Source organism: Halichoerus grypus, chromosome 7, assembly GCF_964656455.1.
Source record: "Halichoerus grypus chromosome 7, mHalGry1.hap1.1, whole genome shotgun sequence".
Classification (NCBI taxonomy): domain Eukaryota; kingdom Metazoa; phylum Chordata; class Mammalia; order Carnivora; family Phocidae; genus Halichoerus; species Halichoerus grypus.
The window spans coordinates 16,009,813-16,025,796 of record NC_135718.1 but is presented as its reverse complement, the minus strand read 5'-3'; the positions used below and the strand labels follow the sequence as shown (position 1 = coordinate 16,025,796).

The 15,984-nt window shown below is 43.7% G+C and overlaps 1 protein-coding gene across 8 annotated transcripts in view; it reads right to left on the bottom strand.

Moving 5' to 3' along the window:
• ABLIM1 (actin binding LIM protein 1) overlaps positions 1–15,984 on the bottom strand; it is a 291,491-nt gene that overhangs the window by 137,745 nt on the left and 137,762 nt on the right. For all 8 annotated transcript variants that reach the window (XM_078077085.1, XM_078077083.1, XM_036075711.2 and 5 more), the window contains exon 2: positions 7,266–7,400. In XM_078077085.1, coding sequence (XP_077933211.1) covers positions 7,266–7,400 — 135 coding nt within the window. The remainder of the gene's footprint in view (positions 1–7,265; positions 7,401–15,984) is intronic.

Here is a 15,984-nt window from a genome sequence, read left to right as displayed (position 1 = left end):
CAAGTGACTTTTAGGAAGAAAAGAATACAAATCTATTCTTTGGAACAATGGAGTCTATTTAGTTGACTTTTATTACTAGGAAGAATAGTGGTGGTTGTATTTTAGCCTTTATTTGCTGCCTAAACTCTTTTTAGAGAGGTGGGGGCGGGAGGACCTTTCCTGACCACCTGCCCCTCTCCCCACCATAAACACACCAAGATCCTCCTGCTGCAAGCTCACATCTTTGTTCAGGCAGCTTTTTATTTTCCCTTTATTGCACTGATCACAGTTGGTAAGTCATAGTTGTATGATTATTTGAACATCTGATTAATGTGCCGTCTAGTCCATTCAGGCTGCTCTAGCAAAAACCAACCAACCAACCAACCCGTAGACTAGGTGACTTATATACAGCAGTATGCAGGCTAGAAAGTCCAACGAAGTGGACACTGAGGTGAGGTCTGAGTGAGCCTGGGGCACTCCAAGGGGTCAGGGTCAGGAGATGAAAAGAACCAGCAGTATAACTGGTTCAATGTTTGCTTTGAAAATGCCTGCGGACAGTCTCAGCTTCCCATCCTCTACCGTATAAACACTCCCACAACTTTGTTGTAGAAATCATTTTCTTAGAAAACGTGTACGTCCTCGATCAAGTTGGGTAAACTTCAGCATACATTTTCTCAAGAAATAAGCTTTCAAGGACATGGACTAAGAGGTGTCAAGAACCGTAAAGAACCTGAGATTTTACTTGCAAGCTAACAAGTGAGCCTGCCCTAGTTTTACAGGTGCTGGCAGAAGACAGAAAGCCCTGGGTCAGAAGCGAAAGACTTTACTACTAACAGCAGGTGACATGAGCTCCGTATTTGTTACTGGTTTTCCATGCCCCGTAAGTCCCCAGGGGCAAGAGAAGTACATGCGTGTGCAATGAGTTTGTTTCACAGCTGAAGAACCCTGAGCTTGGGAAACCCCAAACTTTTATAATGAGCCACAAGCAAATCTGTCCAACTTTTGCTTCAGAGGCAGGTATTATTTCTAATATACTAGACAGCAAACAAACCTACCCTCTACTCCAGAGGGACACACTATCTTCCAAGGCTGTTGGCTCTACAAACTACCTTGAAAAGAAAATTCAGAACAAATGGCTACTAGCATCTCTGCTCACAAAAAGAGACCCATGGATAATTAGTTCCCAGTAAGAGAACTGTTAAGCAGTATATTTTGGAGAATTTATGAGCCCTTGCTCTGTTCCAGCTTTCATTCAAAACTTCAACTATTTAAAAATCTAAATCGTGTTTATTTGACTGGGTAACACTTTAACATGGTACAAAATTCAAAAGGATTATCCTTTATAAACAAAAGATGGCATGAAAGTGGTTTCTCATTTGCCGAGAAGGGACCACATTTATAAAAAACTTCTTTTCCTTGTATTCTGGTTCATTCTGCCTTTTAATCAATTTCTGAATGACTAATATTCTCTAAATAGGTATTAAAAGCCCAAGCTCAGCTCTTAGGAGATCTAAGAAACCACTTCCATTTTACTGGAGTTTTATCAATTTATTTCTTGAGACCCCAAATAACCCATATCCAGTCTGCCCATGCAAGCCCAAAGGAGAAAGCTCAGGGTCTAAACCAGTATAAAAAACTAAGCAACAGCAAGATCCTCACCAACAGCTCCCAGCACTATCTCTTAACTCTTCTACCTGCCAGGCAGACACGCAGCTCTGTCATCAACGACAGAAAGCTTTCCTTACACTCCTCCATTTCGGAAGATGATGTTACTGTCTAGTAACCATAGGAGGACATATATTACCTTAAGCACTTGTTAAATCTTGTTGACTAGCTATGCCATTAGGAACATTTACTAATATTCAAGTTCCAAAGAAATACACAGTTATTGTTCATTCATTCATTCAGTCAGTCAGTCATTCACCTTATTGAATGCTGGGCATTGTTCTAGGCACTGGACATATAGTAGTGAACAAAACAGACAAAAGTCTCTGCCCTCAAGGAGCTTATTCTCTAGTAGAGGGTGAAGATAAATGAATAAAATGTTATATAATGGTAAATGTTAAGGAAAAAAAGATAAAGCAGGGATAAATGTGATGTAGGGAGGAGTTAAAATCTTATACAGGATAGTCCAGGAAAGGCTCACTGAAAACAAAATATTTGCCCAACAGCCCTTCTTGATCCTCTCTCTCTCTCTGGTCCCTGGTTTGTTCATTCTTTCGTTCGTTCATTCGATCTATCTATCTATCTATGTTTTTTGGTCCCTGATCTTTTCTAAATGCTCTAGAACTTTTTGGCAGAAAAATGAATCTAGGGCATTATTTTGAAAATAAATGGTCAAGATAAATAATAAAAACTATAACAAACAATGTAATGTATCAATATGATGAGCCATATATTACAATTAAATATTAAATAATCAATTATTAAATACATAGTTAATTAAATATTAACTGCATAATATTTAAAACGGATTTCTTATTCTCTCATTGAGCATTATTACAAGTATGATGAGGACAAGGTGATAATTAAATCACATCCCTGGATCAATATCAGAATGAACAGAGAGGATTAAGGGAAAAACTCCTTACCTGGGATGATTGCTGCTAATTGGAAAAGATGAGAAACAAAGCTACTGAGTGCTCAAGACACTGCTCCGTCCAGAACCCCGCAGTCATATTTTACTCCCACTGGGTTATTGCAAAGAATAACAGAAGCTTTTGGGATTTCCCTTTCTTTTAATTATAGAACCCAGTGTTAATTGAAACACTTTCCCACTCTCCTCATCTCATTAGCAGGTGGGTACGTTTCCCAAGGTTACAAATGGAAATTGGGTTCTACCTCCTTCAGATCCTTGGCATTCTTTATTACTCATTTCCTGCCTTTTGTCCTTTCCTAGGGCAATGTCACACACCATCATCTAGCTTCAGCTGCTATCTAGATGCCAAAACACTTTCAAACCCTTCTTCCTGGAACTCCTGGCTGGCTCAGCCAGTAAAGCATGTGACTTTTGACCTCAGGGTCCTGAGTTTGAGCCCCATGGTGGGGGTAGAGTTAACTTAATAAAAAAAAAAAAAATTAAAAATCACCCTTCTTCCCAACACAGACCAGTATCTGTCTCTTGAGTGCTAAACCTTTTGGACTCTGAATATACCATGTGTCCTCAGCCTCGATGTATCCCAAGCTGAACTCTCCTCCTGGAACGACCCTGTGCAGTGCTCTTGTTCTTCCTTAGTGGGTGGCAACCATCTGTCCACACAGGCAGGCCAACTGGAAACCTGCATCCTCTTCATTCCTCACATACGGCCACCAAATCCTATCAACCTTAACTTTAAATGTCTCTTAGATATGCCCCTGATTCTCTATCATACCTGCTGCTACCTTACATTATTTCTACCAGGACGATGCTTATATCTCCCCTAGGAGTCTCCCTGCCTCCAGGCAGCATCCTATAGATTTCTCCATCACAGTGCTTATTACCCAATATCATAAATGTTGCTTATTTATATGTCTCTCCAAATACCCTATGGGTCCTTTGAGGACAAACATGGTGTGCTGTCTCTTCCTATTATTAGCACTTAGCATAATATCCCACAAGGAGTATGTGTCCAATTAACATTTACTAATTGGGTAAATAACTCCTACACCATCAGATCCCAAGATGTCAGACATTTTAGGGAGATGGGTTCACCAACAAAATTCCTGCTCACCACCCCTGGATCCTGTGAACTCAGAGACTGATCACTGGTTTAAGTTTGTGCTCTGAACCCTAGGTTCCTCCGAAGCGACCCTTTCCTACCTTCATACATGTCTGGTTCTCATGGAAGATGTTCGCTGTCCTCTTTCTCCCTCTCCTTTCAAAACCCATTCCTAGTAAAAGAGTTCATCTCTGCTTTTTATTCCCGTAGGTGTTTGAATTTTAGGATGTTCTTTCTAATTATGGAAAGTAGCCTCTGGTCCCATTCAAGAACTATGAGGCTTTGGCAACAAGATGTATGAGTGCAGGAGGGTAGAGGGGGAGGCAGGGGAGAGAATTTGAGGGAGAAACGCTGTCTGGCTCTGAAATCAGAGTCAGAACCTGAATGTTCTTCCTCTGCACTTGGCCAGCTCTTATCCCAAAGCCCAGGCTTGTTCTAGCAACTGCTCTCCACCCCAAATCCTTTCTCCCAGGATATTAGCTCACTATCTGGACATGATACCTCTGCTTTAGATGGAACAGGCAGGAAACAAAACTGTTGTTTTCAGACTGAGCTGCAGTCTGGGCCATGTGGGCTAAGAGGAAGACAGCATTCCTCAAGAAGACTTTTGTTTCCTCTGGGAAACCATCCTAATGGATTCATAAAAAGTAGAGACTCTATGAAAATTTAGAGTCAGGACAGTGAGGGAACAGGAAATTGAGGTCCAAGGGATGAAGGGGAGAAGAGTCTTTGTAGGGAGAGGAAGACGTACCAAGATGGTGGCAGGTGGAGTCTGAATACGTATGAGAAATGGCCCTGGTCTGGACTTTCTGTTCACTTTTCCTGTAAACCTAAAACCGCACAAAAAATTAAAGCCTTTTTTTTTTTTTTTAAGATTTTATTTATTGACAGAGAGAGACACAGTGAGAGAGGGAACACAAGCAGGGGGAGTGGGAGAGGGAGAAGCAGGCTCCCCGCCGAGCAGGAAGTCTGATGCGGGGCTCGATCCCAGGACCCTGAGATCAAGACCTGAGCTGAAGGCAGACGTTTAACGACTGAGCCACCCAGGCACCCCCAAGGGCTTTTTAAAAAAAGATTTATTTATTTATTTTAGAGAGAGAGAGCATGCAAGAGGGGAGAGGGGCAAAGGGAGAGGGGAGAGAGAGAACCTTAAGCCGACTCCCCACTGAGCACAGAGCCTGATGCGGGGCTTGATCTCATGACCCCGCGATCATGACCTGAGCCAAATCAAGGGTCAGACACTTAACTGACTGAGCCACCCAGGTGCCCCTACAAAGGGCTTTTGAGTACTTGAAATGTGACTAGTCCAACCTGAGATGTGCTATTAAGCTAGTATGAAAAAAATGTCAAATATCTCAATAATTTTTACATTAATTATATGTTGAAATGATATTTTGGATATATAGAGATTAGAGACATTATGAAAATTAATTGCACCTACCCCTTTATACCTTTTTAATATAGCTATTCAAAAATATAGAAATTATATACATGGTTTGCACCGTATTTCTACTTGGACAACATCACTCTAGAATCTTGGGGAAAAGGAATGAACTTGCCAGGGTATAAGGAATGAGGAGGTTAAGTCACTTTCTTTGGATATTAAAGAAAAGGACATAAGATAACAGATATTGATAGATTAAGTGTGAGAAAAAATAAACAGGAATAAAAGACATTTATTTTAGTAAAGTTTTGTTAAATTCAAAATAGTTGCTACAAATAGCAAGCGCTCCTACAATATGATTCAATTTATACAAACATTTGACTTTTCAGGGGCACATTCATAGCATGAAACAAAGTCTATGGGAAAACGTTCTAACATAAATAATTTACATTCAGTCCTTAGATTTACACTAGAAGAGAAAAATAGCAAGGAAGCTTCCACCCATGAGGGATAAACAAACACGTCTTCTAATTCCTTAGTGTGCCGAACAGTGACTACCCACATCTGAGACTAACATTTTGTACTTTCAATTAGAAATACAGAATACATGCAAGGCCCCCATTGCTTGTGGACTGTGTATCTATTGCAGACCAAATCGACCCCTTGAGCCATGTCGCAGGAAATTTATGAGCAAAAAATAAAACGGAATGTAATGCCTAACTCTAAGTTAACCAATCTGGATGTAACCAGAAAACATTTTTCTCTTACATGCTAAGAGGCTCTAATTCAGTGCCTCTGGGTTCTCTATTATACACAGACATTGTTCTGTGTATATGGAATCAGCAAACTTCAGACCCGGGATGACTTAAGTATCACATGGTCTAGTCTCTTTATTGTCCAGATAAGGACATGGGGCCACCGAGGGACAGGTAACTTGCCTGAGATCACAGAGCGACTTAGTGGCAAGGGCAGGATTCAAGCCACAGAGAATGGCAGAGCAGTTAGGACCCTGGATGAGACTCTTATGTTTCTTGATGGCCAACTTGAGTTGTTGGAAAACAAGATTTCTGGTACTTACTCCTACCGGTTTGTGGAAAAACTAAAGAATCCCTTTCTATAAAATGTGCATCACAGCCTTCTGTCATGCTCAATGGGAACTAAACTGATGTCCTCCCCTCCCCTTAAGTCTTCTCACCTGAGCCATATGTTAATGCTCTTTCTCAGAAGAGTTTACCCTCACTGAAACAAACAGATAGGCCCCCGCCCCTCCTATTTTTATGTTTTTGACGGTCCGTAGGTAGCATCTCCTTGAAAGCCTCCCTGGCCAGGGATGGATGGCTTAAGATGGCAACGCTGAGTTCACAAACTAAGGCACTGAGAAGGAATGCAGTTCCCAGGGATGAGAGTGCCCAACACACGCAGAGGGCAGAGTGAGCTACAAAGCAGGCTCATCATCTTGTCTCTCCTTCCACCTCTCCTCCTGGATCCCTCAACCCAGCCTGAGCTCCCCACATGACCTCAGCTCAAGTAACCTGTTCCTCAAATAAATACACAAACCACTTTCTTCTTCCTCTCTTTTCCCACTCAGCCCCGCCCTACCTCCAGAATAACAGGTCAGCGTATTTCATGCCAGGATGCCAACAGTTACAAACCCCAAAAAGGAGGCTTGTTAATGGCAATCAATCTCAACTTGTTAGCTTCTTGGAGACCTTCCAAGTGTTGTTGATTAATTCTCACTTCTGAATACACACGTGCATGCACACACACACACATGCTCGTGCACGCACATGTTCCCCAATCACCCCACAGCATCCAGTGACTTAGAACCCTAATCTTATAAACTTGCCAGCCCTTCTATAAATAATGGCTGTTGGGACAAGGTGACTTTGGGATGAGAGTCCTTCATTTCGGGGGGAAATAAATATAAAGTACAAAACACAAAACTGCATTGTTTTTACTGTTCTCGCTCCTCCCAGGATCAGGACCCTCAATAAACACCGAAGGCGTATGGGCCATCGGTCTTTGGGGGAATCGGCCTCCCCCTTGAGTCTAATCCCACCCAAACCAGAGAAGGAAAGTGATGCCAGGGCTTCTGAGCACATTCACTTATCACCTGGTGGCCTGGCATGGGGTTCAAGGGATGGACCCCGAGGTGAACAGAGATGGTGACATGCCATGAAAGCAGGAAGCTGGAGGCAGCATACCTTTGCAGGTGAAACATTTGATATGGAAATGTTTGGTCTGGACCCGAAGTACTTCACCCTTGCACGGCTCCCCACATTTATGGCAGTGAATGACAGGCTTCTCCGATGGGTGGTGGGGGTCCTGAGGGTGGGCCACTGGAAAAAAAAACAACAAGAGATGCATGTGAGTAGAAAGCATTCCTACAAAAGGGGTCATGAGGGGCATACAGAAATAGCCCCATAATTATGTTATCTAAGGAGCCACACACTGATTCAAGAAGGATGAATTGAGCCCCTTCCCTGTGCCATAATCATGAGGATAAACAATAAATAAGAGAATTGTGGCTTTAACAGTCCAGTGGAGAAAACACTGGGCTTGCTCCTCTGAGAGCCAGCAACCCTCTTTCTTCCTCCCAAACTTCTCTAGGATTACATAATTGGGCTGTTAAATATATGATACTGTTTGGTTCAATATTTTGTAATATGTATTTGTAATATGTCTTTATTTTGGTTTAGAAACACCTTTCAGTAAGGAGTTCACTGTAGACTGTAAGTTCCTCAAAGCTGGGGGCAATTTCTTAAAGTTCATATTTTTCTCCCCATTTGTACTTCTCCTTCCATCCCCCAGCTTCTCAGAACATAGCAGAATGCTCATGCACCAAAGGAGCTCAGCAAATGTTTCTTGACTCGTTAGGTAGCATGCACTGGCCAGTGGCTCGTCTCGTCTACCAGAGAGTCACCCCTGATCTTCATCTGGCAACTCATTTAACCTCTCGGAGGCCTAGGATGAGCCTCGTGTTGTGTGCACATTTCCTCATACACACAATGTGGGCAGTAATTTTTTTTTTAAAAGAAGTTCCTAATAACTATGTGGAGCTCTCTGAACCTCAGCTTCTTTTCCTATAAAACAAAGGGGATTGGATCAGGCTCTAAAATCATAGGATGGGGCTTACTGGCCTTATTCTTTGAGTTTCCAGAGGTTAGCCTTTAGAAAATGGAAGTTCTTGTGACCACCCTGCCCCAGGGGTAAGATTTACAGCCTCTCCTTTATAAAGACTGAGCAAGGCTAGGAGAGGACATTGTGGCTTTCAGCTGACCAAAGCTCTTCATTTAACTTGCAGTTCCTCCAGCCAGAGAAGGCAGATAGGCACTTTGTACTATTTTTTTTTTTTTCCCTGATTTGGGTCCTCAGGAGGAGGAACCATGTGATACACAGAAATGTATTACATAAGTATCCTCATGAGCGCAAAATGGGATAAGAACAGTGAACCTAAAATTAATCAACCAACACAAAGAACAAAGATGATTTTTTTTTTTTCCTGCAACAGTAAAACCAGGTTGGACGGGGGGAGATGTGGGGCGATATGCTGAGACTCAATTTAGAAAGCCTGTTCCAGCAAGGAGCTCACTGGACACCCCAGGTATAATGGTGCATTGTTTCTCTCAGACCCCTGTGATGTTCTCGTTTCACCTGGAAAGAGTCTGAACAACGCGGTCCAAATAATCCATTACTAGCTAAATTCTGAGAAACAAGGTGGTCCTTGTGAGATTTTGACTAGGAACAGGTGTGGTTTCGGGTTAAACACACCTGATCCACAGGTTCTCTGCACTGGCTCTGGGGAGTGTCCACCAAAGATACCAACACTGTGACCCACCTGCATGTCCTTACCTGCCCCCTGGGACCTCTCTTGGTAATGTGTATTTATGCACCAAAGGAGCTCAGCAAATGTTTCTTGACTCGTTAGGTAGCATGCACTGGCCAGTGGCTCGTCTAGTCTACCAGAGAGTCACCCCTGATCTTCATTTGGCAACTCATTTAACCTCTCGGAGAAGAGGTTAAACAGAAGTCAGTATTACCTAAAGGAACTAAGGAGGGGCATCCTTTCAAGATTGCTAAAAAACCATTGACTTTTAAATGATGTGTAACGAGGCCCCAAATCTATTTGCCTGGACATTAAAAAAAAAGTTTCTCTTGGGGCGCCTGGGTGGCTCAGTCGGCTAAGCATCTGACTCTTGGTTTCGGCTCAGGTCATGATCTCAGGGTCATGGGATGGAGCCCTGAGTCGGGCTCTGCACTCAGCAGGGAGTCTGCTTAAGGTTCTCTCTCTCCCTCTGTCCCCCCACCCTGTGCACGTGTGCTCTCTCTCTCAAATAAATCTTTATTTTTAAAGATTTTATTTGTTTGAGAGAGAGAGTGAAAGAGCACAAGCAGGGGGCGCAGCAGAGGGAGAGGGAGAAGCAGGCTCCCTGCTCGCAGGGAGCCCAACGCGGAACTCGATCCCAGGACCCCGGGATCATGACCTGAGCTGAAGGCAGACGCTTAACCATCTGAGCCACCCAGGTGCCCCAATAAATAAATCTTTAGAAAAAAAAGTTTATCTTTACAATATCTGCTTTAAGTGCTGGAGGAGAATATGAGTTTCTTTTCTATTTTTTTTTTTTTTAAGTTAATTCCTGCTGCCTGTGAGAATGGAGGAAAGTGGTATTTATTGAGCCTCTACTAAATGCCAGGCATGGTGCTAAGTGCTTACCTGTAAGTCATTCTATCCCCTCCTCACCACCACCTCCCCCTCTTGGTGATGTGGGTAATATTATTCCCACTTGACAGGTAAGTAAATAGAAAAAGTTCTTGAGCAACCTACCCAAGGAACGATAAGTAGAAGCTTGAAGATCTACACCCAGGTCTTTCTGACTCCCAAACTTAGGCTTCTCCCATGCTATTTGTCTCAATCACAAATTGTTGTAAGTCAAGCAATAACTGATTGAGCCAAGCTCCAGTGCAGTTCTAAAAGCAACAGCTAGGACGACTGACGAAGGGAACACACACCATGTGTGTGATAAAGTATCGCTTGTGGTCTTGACACCCAGTGATACTCCTCCAAGTAGCTCTGTTGATCCCCTGAATCAGAACCCCCGTGCCATAGATTAAAAATGCTGATTCCTCAGCCCCACTGAACTCGGGGTGGGAATCAGGGTTCTATCATTTTCGTAAGCTCCCCAGATGATTTTTTTTTTTTTTTAAAGATTTTATTTATTTGAGAGAGAGAGAGTGCAGAGTGAGAGAGACAGATCGAGAACGGGCAGGGGGGAGGGGCGGAGGGAGGGGCAGAAGCAGACTCCCCGCTGAGCAGGGAGCCCAATGTGGGGCTTGATCCCAGGACCCTGGGATCATGACCAGAGCTAAAGGCAGACGCTTAACCGACTGAGCCACCCAGGCACTCTCCTTAGATGATTCTTATGCATACGATAGTTTAAGAACTATTTTCCTTTAAAATTCAAACAGTATGGATAAGCAAGTTATAGGAACGTTAGAGTGAAGGAAGCAATCCACAAGGCTGTCCTCCTCAGAAACAATATTGGAGCACAGTGGACCTCTTGGCCAGAAGGAAGAATGCATTTTTTGAATCAGAAAACTGCACTGCAGTTTCTCTTGACACTTGAATTCTTTATAGCTAAGCAAGTAAGCCATGCTGAGTAATGATGAGGGAAGGAAAATATCATTTCACTTCTTGGCTTTTCCCTTTGTCTCAACTGGCACCAGTCGCAAAGGTCAGAATTGGGATCAGCATTTGCATTTTGCAAGCATTTCCCTTTGGAAATATATATTACACTCCAAAGTCCTCCATGCCCTGAGGTGACCTTTGTTCTCACCCAGAGATGAGCAGAGCCTCTCTTGCGTTTACTTGACTCTCCATCATACATCAGCCCAGGAAAACATGTATCAGAACCACCCCCTTGTGAAGGAATGGGCTTTTTTTTTTTAAGATATTATTTATTTCTTTGTCAGAGAGAGAGAGCGTGCGCACAAGCAGGGGGAGGAATGGGGAGAAGCAGAGGGAGAAGCAGGCTCCCTGCTGAGCAAAGGAGCCTGATGCGGAATTTGATCCCAGGACCCTGGGATCATAACCTGAGCCTTAACCGACTGAGCCACCCAGGTGCCCTGGAATGGGCTTTTCTTATTAGAGAATTGACAGAATCCAAAGACCAAACGAGAGCGCTCATTTCATCTCAACAGTGTCAACAAAAGAATCTCTTTCCTTTTTAAAGATTAATAAAGAGGTTCGTTTTACATAGTGCGTTTGGCAGTTTGGTTAATACCAAATGTATGTTCATTGGCTCAATTTTACATTTTTGAAATATGCTGAGTCAGTTATAATGCGGCTATGAGAGTAAATTCCATACTCCTCTTATCGCCAGCTAGCTCTGTTGCTAATTTTTACACAACTCCTCCATCTTTCAAAGCCTGGGTGGTCCCCACTTATTCTACTGATAGGGAGACTGAGGGGTGAAGAGCTTACGTTCCTTGCCCCAAGTTACTAGCAAGTTATTGGCAGACGTACATTTAACAGTCAGGCTTCCTGACTCTTTCTACTGTACCAAGTAGTCAGTGATTTGCCCTGGAACTTGCATAGACAAGCTCAAAATCTTTCATGGTTCAACAATTCATTGCTAAAATAAGAGTAGTACAATGAAATCCCAAAAGCATGGTTGCATACTTTCTGAATACTGAGGAAATATATATGAAGAGCTAGAAGTCCATTTGCCCAGAAAGGTAAAGGGATTCCTCCACCTTGTAATATCCAGTTTGGAGGGATTCCAACTACTCAGATAAGCAGCCCATTGCAAGCTGGAAAGTTTCACACTGTCACAGGCAAGCAAGGCCAGTCACATCTCTGAAACTGCAGTCAAGGATGGAAGTCAAAAGCGCCATTTTGGATGCATTACTTTTGAAATGCCTACGAAGTAGGGCAGGTGATAAGACTGGGGGACTGAGATCAGTAAGGAAATCCCAGAAACCTTCAGCGCCCCCAAGCAGGGGCCACTACAAGCGGTAAGAACACCACAAAGATTAGGCGAAGCCCTTCCTTCCAATCCAGAACCAGCCTCATCTTGCCCAACAGACCATGGAACTAGACCCCTAGGAACAGAACATCTGAGAAAGCAAAAATCTCCTTAGCAGGTAACCATCACAAACCCATGACAGAGTATGCAGTGTGAGTTATAACTTGCCCCCGGTTATCTGAGATAGTCAGATCCCCCTCCTCTCCCAAAGACCCCAGCACTCCCTTAGCCAGCCTTCAAAACTGCAGTGCTTTGTGCCTGATGGTTTTCCAAGTGCTCACAACTGCTTTTTCTCATTTCACTCTCAGAGACCCAGGAGGCAGGAAGAACAGGGACCGTCAACCCCAGGTAACAACGGGCAAATGGAGACTCAGAGGAACAAAGTGACTCCTCCAAGGTGACACAGCCAAGAAATGGAGTTGGCAGTCAGTGCCCGCAGTGCTGTCTACACTCAGACAATCCCCTAATCACTGCCGCTGGGAACCTTGCCGTCCTCCTTGATTCCGCCCTCTTTTCCTCCCCCACTAAATTCTGCCCACTGTCACATAACTGAGCTCCCCCTTCTTTTGCTACACGAATCCTGCCCTCAACCCCTTTTCCCCAGAGTGTGGAGAGTTTCCTACTCCCTGGCTCCTTCTTCTCCAATGCAACCCGCAAAGAGTAGTCCACTCGAAGAGGTGGCATGTAAGTCCCCATTCCCTAAGTGTGGGCTGTTCTTGGTCACTTCTTCTGAAGAGGACAGTATGGACAGGGGGAAAAAGAGTGACTTAACAGTGGGCAAATCTGATGAGCACTACCCCAAACTGGTGCTCAAGGTCAACATCAACAGTGACGGCCACGCTGAGATGATGTGGGCAAAACTGGCATTTTGCCTCTGTGATCTTCCTTCCAAAAACCCCCATAATCCTAGCCTAATCATGAGAAAACTCCCAAATTGAGGGACATTCTACAAAAAGCTGCCCAGGACCCTTCAAAATTGTCAAGGTCACCGAAAACAAGGAGGAAAGTCCTCTTGTCATAGCTATAAAGAGCCTGAGATGACATGGTAACTAAACGTAATGTGGTGCCCTGATGATATCCCAGAACAGAAAAAGGATATCAGATAAAAACTAAGGAAATACGAATAAAGTATTGACTTTAGTTAATACTGCATCAATATTGGTTCATTAATTATAACAGAAGTTTTATATTAATGGAAGATGTTACTAATGTGGGAAATTGTCAAGTATATGGAAATTCCCTGTACGAACTTCTCAAATTTTCTATAAATCTAAAACTGTTCTAAAAAAAATAAAATTTTTTTTTTTAAAGATTTCATTTATTTATTTGACAGAAAGAGACACAGCGAGAGAGGGAACACAAGCAGGGGGAGTGGGAGAGGGAGAAGCAGGCTTCCCGCGGAGCAGGGAGCCCGACGCGGGCCTCAATTCCAGGACCCTGGGATCATGACCTTGAGCCGAAGGCAGCCGCTTAACGACTGAGCCACCCAGGCCCCCCCCCAAAATAAAGTTTATTAACGTAAAAACAAAAAGAACTTCCAATAGCTCTCTCAGTCCCAACCCATCAAGTCTAAAGTTGTCTGTCTAGCTGCAGGGATCTTCAATAACACGGTCCACACTAGCTATTTAGATATCTAAGAAGGAGCTACATTTGCCGAGTACTTAGCACTGTGCTAAGTGGTTTTGAACTCAGGCAGTCCAACCCCAAAGAATGCACATTAAAATACTCTATTATTTGTTTATGTAAATATACAAATACCCCTTTGGTTGGGCCTTCTGGCCACTCCCTGATCTATGATCTTCAGCGTCCCCAGAGCCTCCACACACAGCTCTGTGCCTCACCTGGAATGGTTTCTTCTTTTCCCACCTGCCCAAATCCAACCTGACCCATGGGGCCCAGCCTAGCTCCTGGCTCTTCTCTGAAGCTTTCACTTTGGGCTATATTGTTCAAATATTTCATTCTCCCACACATCCTTCTGCACTAAATAACCTGTACTGTCACCCAGCATTTGATTTTCTCTTGTTTTGGGCTTTGCTTTTGTTTCACAATGTATCAACGCTGGCCCGATGCAATGGTTAATTCCTCCAAATTTCTGGCATACTTCTGATTTCACACATCGAATAATCTGAGTTGTTATCTCTGTGCTTCTCAGCTCAATTTCTGGATCAGGGGAAAACATGGTTACCACCCAAGACCATTCTTGGAGCATCTCCCACATGAAGCCACAGAATTCTGAACTTACGGCATCTCAGTAAATAACTCTCTAGCACCATTCTATTATTATAGCAGGTACAATTTATTGAACATTGACTATGTTTCCAGGCATTAAGATAACCAATTAATACCCACGACCACAGATAATTCTCACAAATGCCTTATGGGGGGTGCTGTCCTATTATCCTGTAGTGCTAAGGAGAACACCATAGCTGAACTGGATCCCTTGTTCAAGATCACACAGCTAAGACATAGTCTGACTCCAAAGCCCATGCTCTGAAGCACTGTGTAGGGGATTTCCACAGGAAAGTCTTACCCAGCACAGAAGGAAATCAATCTAGTGTGATGTACTCGCTAAAATCTGATTACACAGCTCAGAAGCACTGAACACCCAGCTGCATCGTAATCCCAAAGGTAACACCTGCTAGTAAATAAGCAGATGGGAAATAGCACTTCACATATAAAAGGAAATTATTCCAGGCTGCAGCAATTTCTGGGAAAAGAACACTCCCAGGGTAAGGGTGATCCAGGGAGGAAACGCAGTCTGCCCTCAGGAGTCTGCCCTCCCCGCAGCCTCCACCCCGAGCACAGGCCTGGATTGGTCTCTGGTTAGGATCCATCTGGATTTGCAATCACGAAATGATATTCTGCTGGTAAGGTTGGTTTCTGCTTCAAGGTGGGAATCCTGTTCTCCTGGGAGTCTACATTTCAGAAACTGTTGGATTACCTAGAATCTTTTCTAGGCTTCTACTCCCTTAGTTCCCATTTGCTTGTAAACACACATCACAAAGACGATTTCTCCCTGCTCCAGCTTCTCTCCACCTCCTACTCCCCTTCTTTGTGCTAGAAAACGGCACTGGTATTGAGCCCGGGAAACAAGAAACTCCAGACTTTAAATGAATGCATAGAGTGCTTAATTTGTAGTTTACCTAAAAGTCCATTTCCTGCTGTGGCAAGTGGTAGTTACTTGAAGCTACACATTGTAACCCCTTCATTAGTTGTCCAAAATGATCTTTCTCTTTAATTGGCTTCCACGACCTAATTTTTTTATACCATGTTAGTTTGTTAATCAGGATTATTACGTGGCACAAAGCGCAGGGCTGCCTTGGCACACACACTCCCAGCAGGTGGCGGGGGAGGGGGGGTGCGGGCAGCAGGACGGCTATGTTCTAGCTGCTCTGCCACTTTCCACTTGTAAGATGTCCCGGTACTTGATTTGCCCTTCTGAGGCCGTGCAACAGGTCTTCGCTCTTCCTCTAAACATAAAAGGCAGTCGGTCAGCTGGGCTCCTGATTATAGAAACAGCCCAGGCGCAAATCTGGTTAATCTGATTCTCACAAGGCAAAGAAGTCCTAGGATTACAATAATTCGGCCAGGAAATTTCCTCCTTGTAAATTACATGACGCTTTTGCCCTGATGTGTTGCACCTGCCTTCTCTATAGGAAGGTGAGTCTCGGAAAGGGATATAAAACCAACTTGGTCCCTCCTTCTCAAGAGTGACTCCCGAGACACACCCCGGGCTGAGATGACTCATTGAGGCACACCCTTCTGTGACCTCTCCTAGCCTTTCTCTGACACAGTCAGTAATTTTACTTTGGACCACAGTCATTTGCTTAGAGTCCCAGCTCCTCTACCTCACAGGAATCAGAAAGGACTTCAGATTAGGAGGTAGGCTCCCTAACTC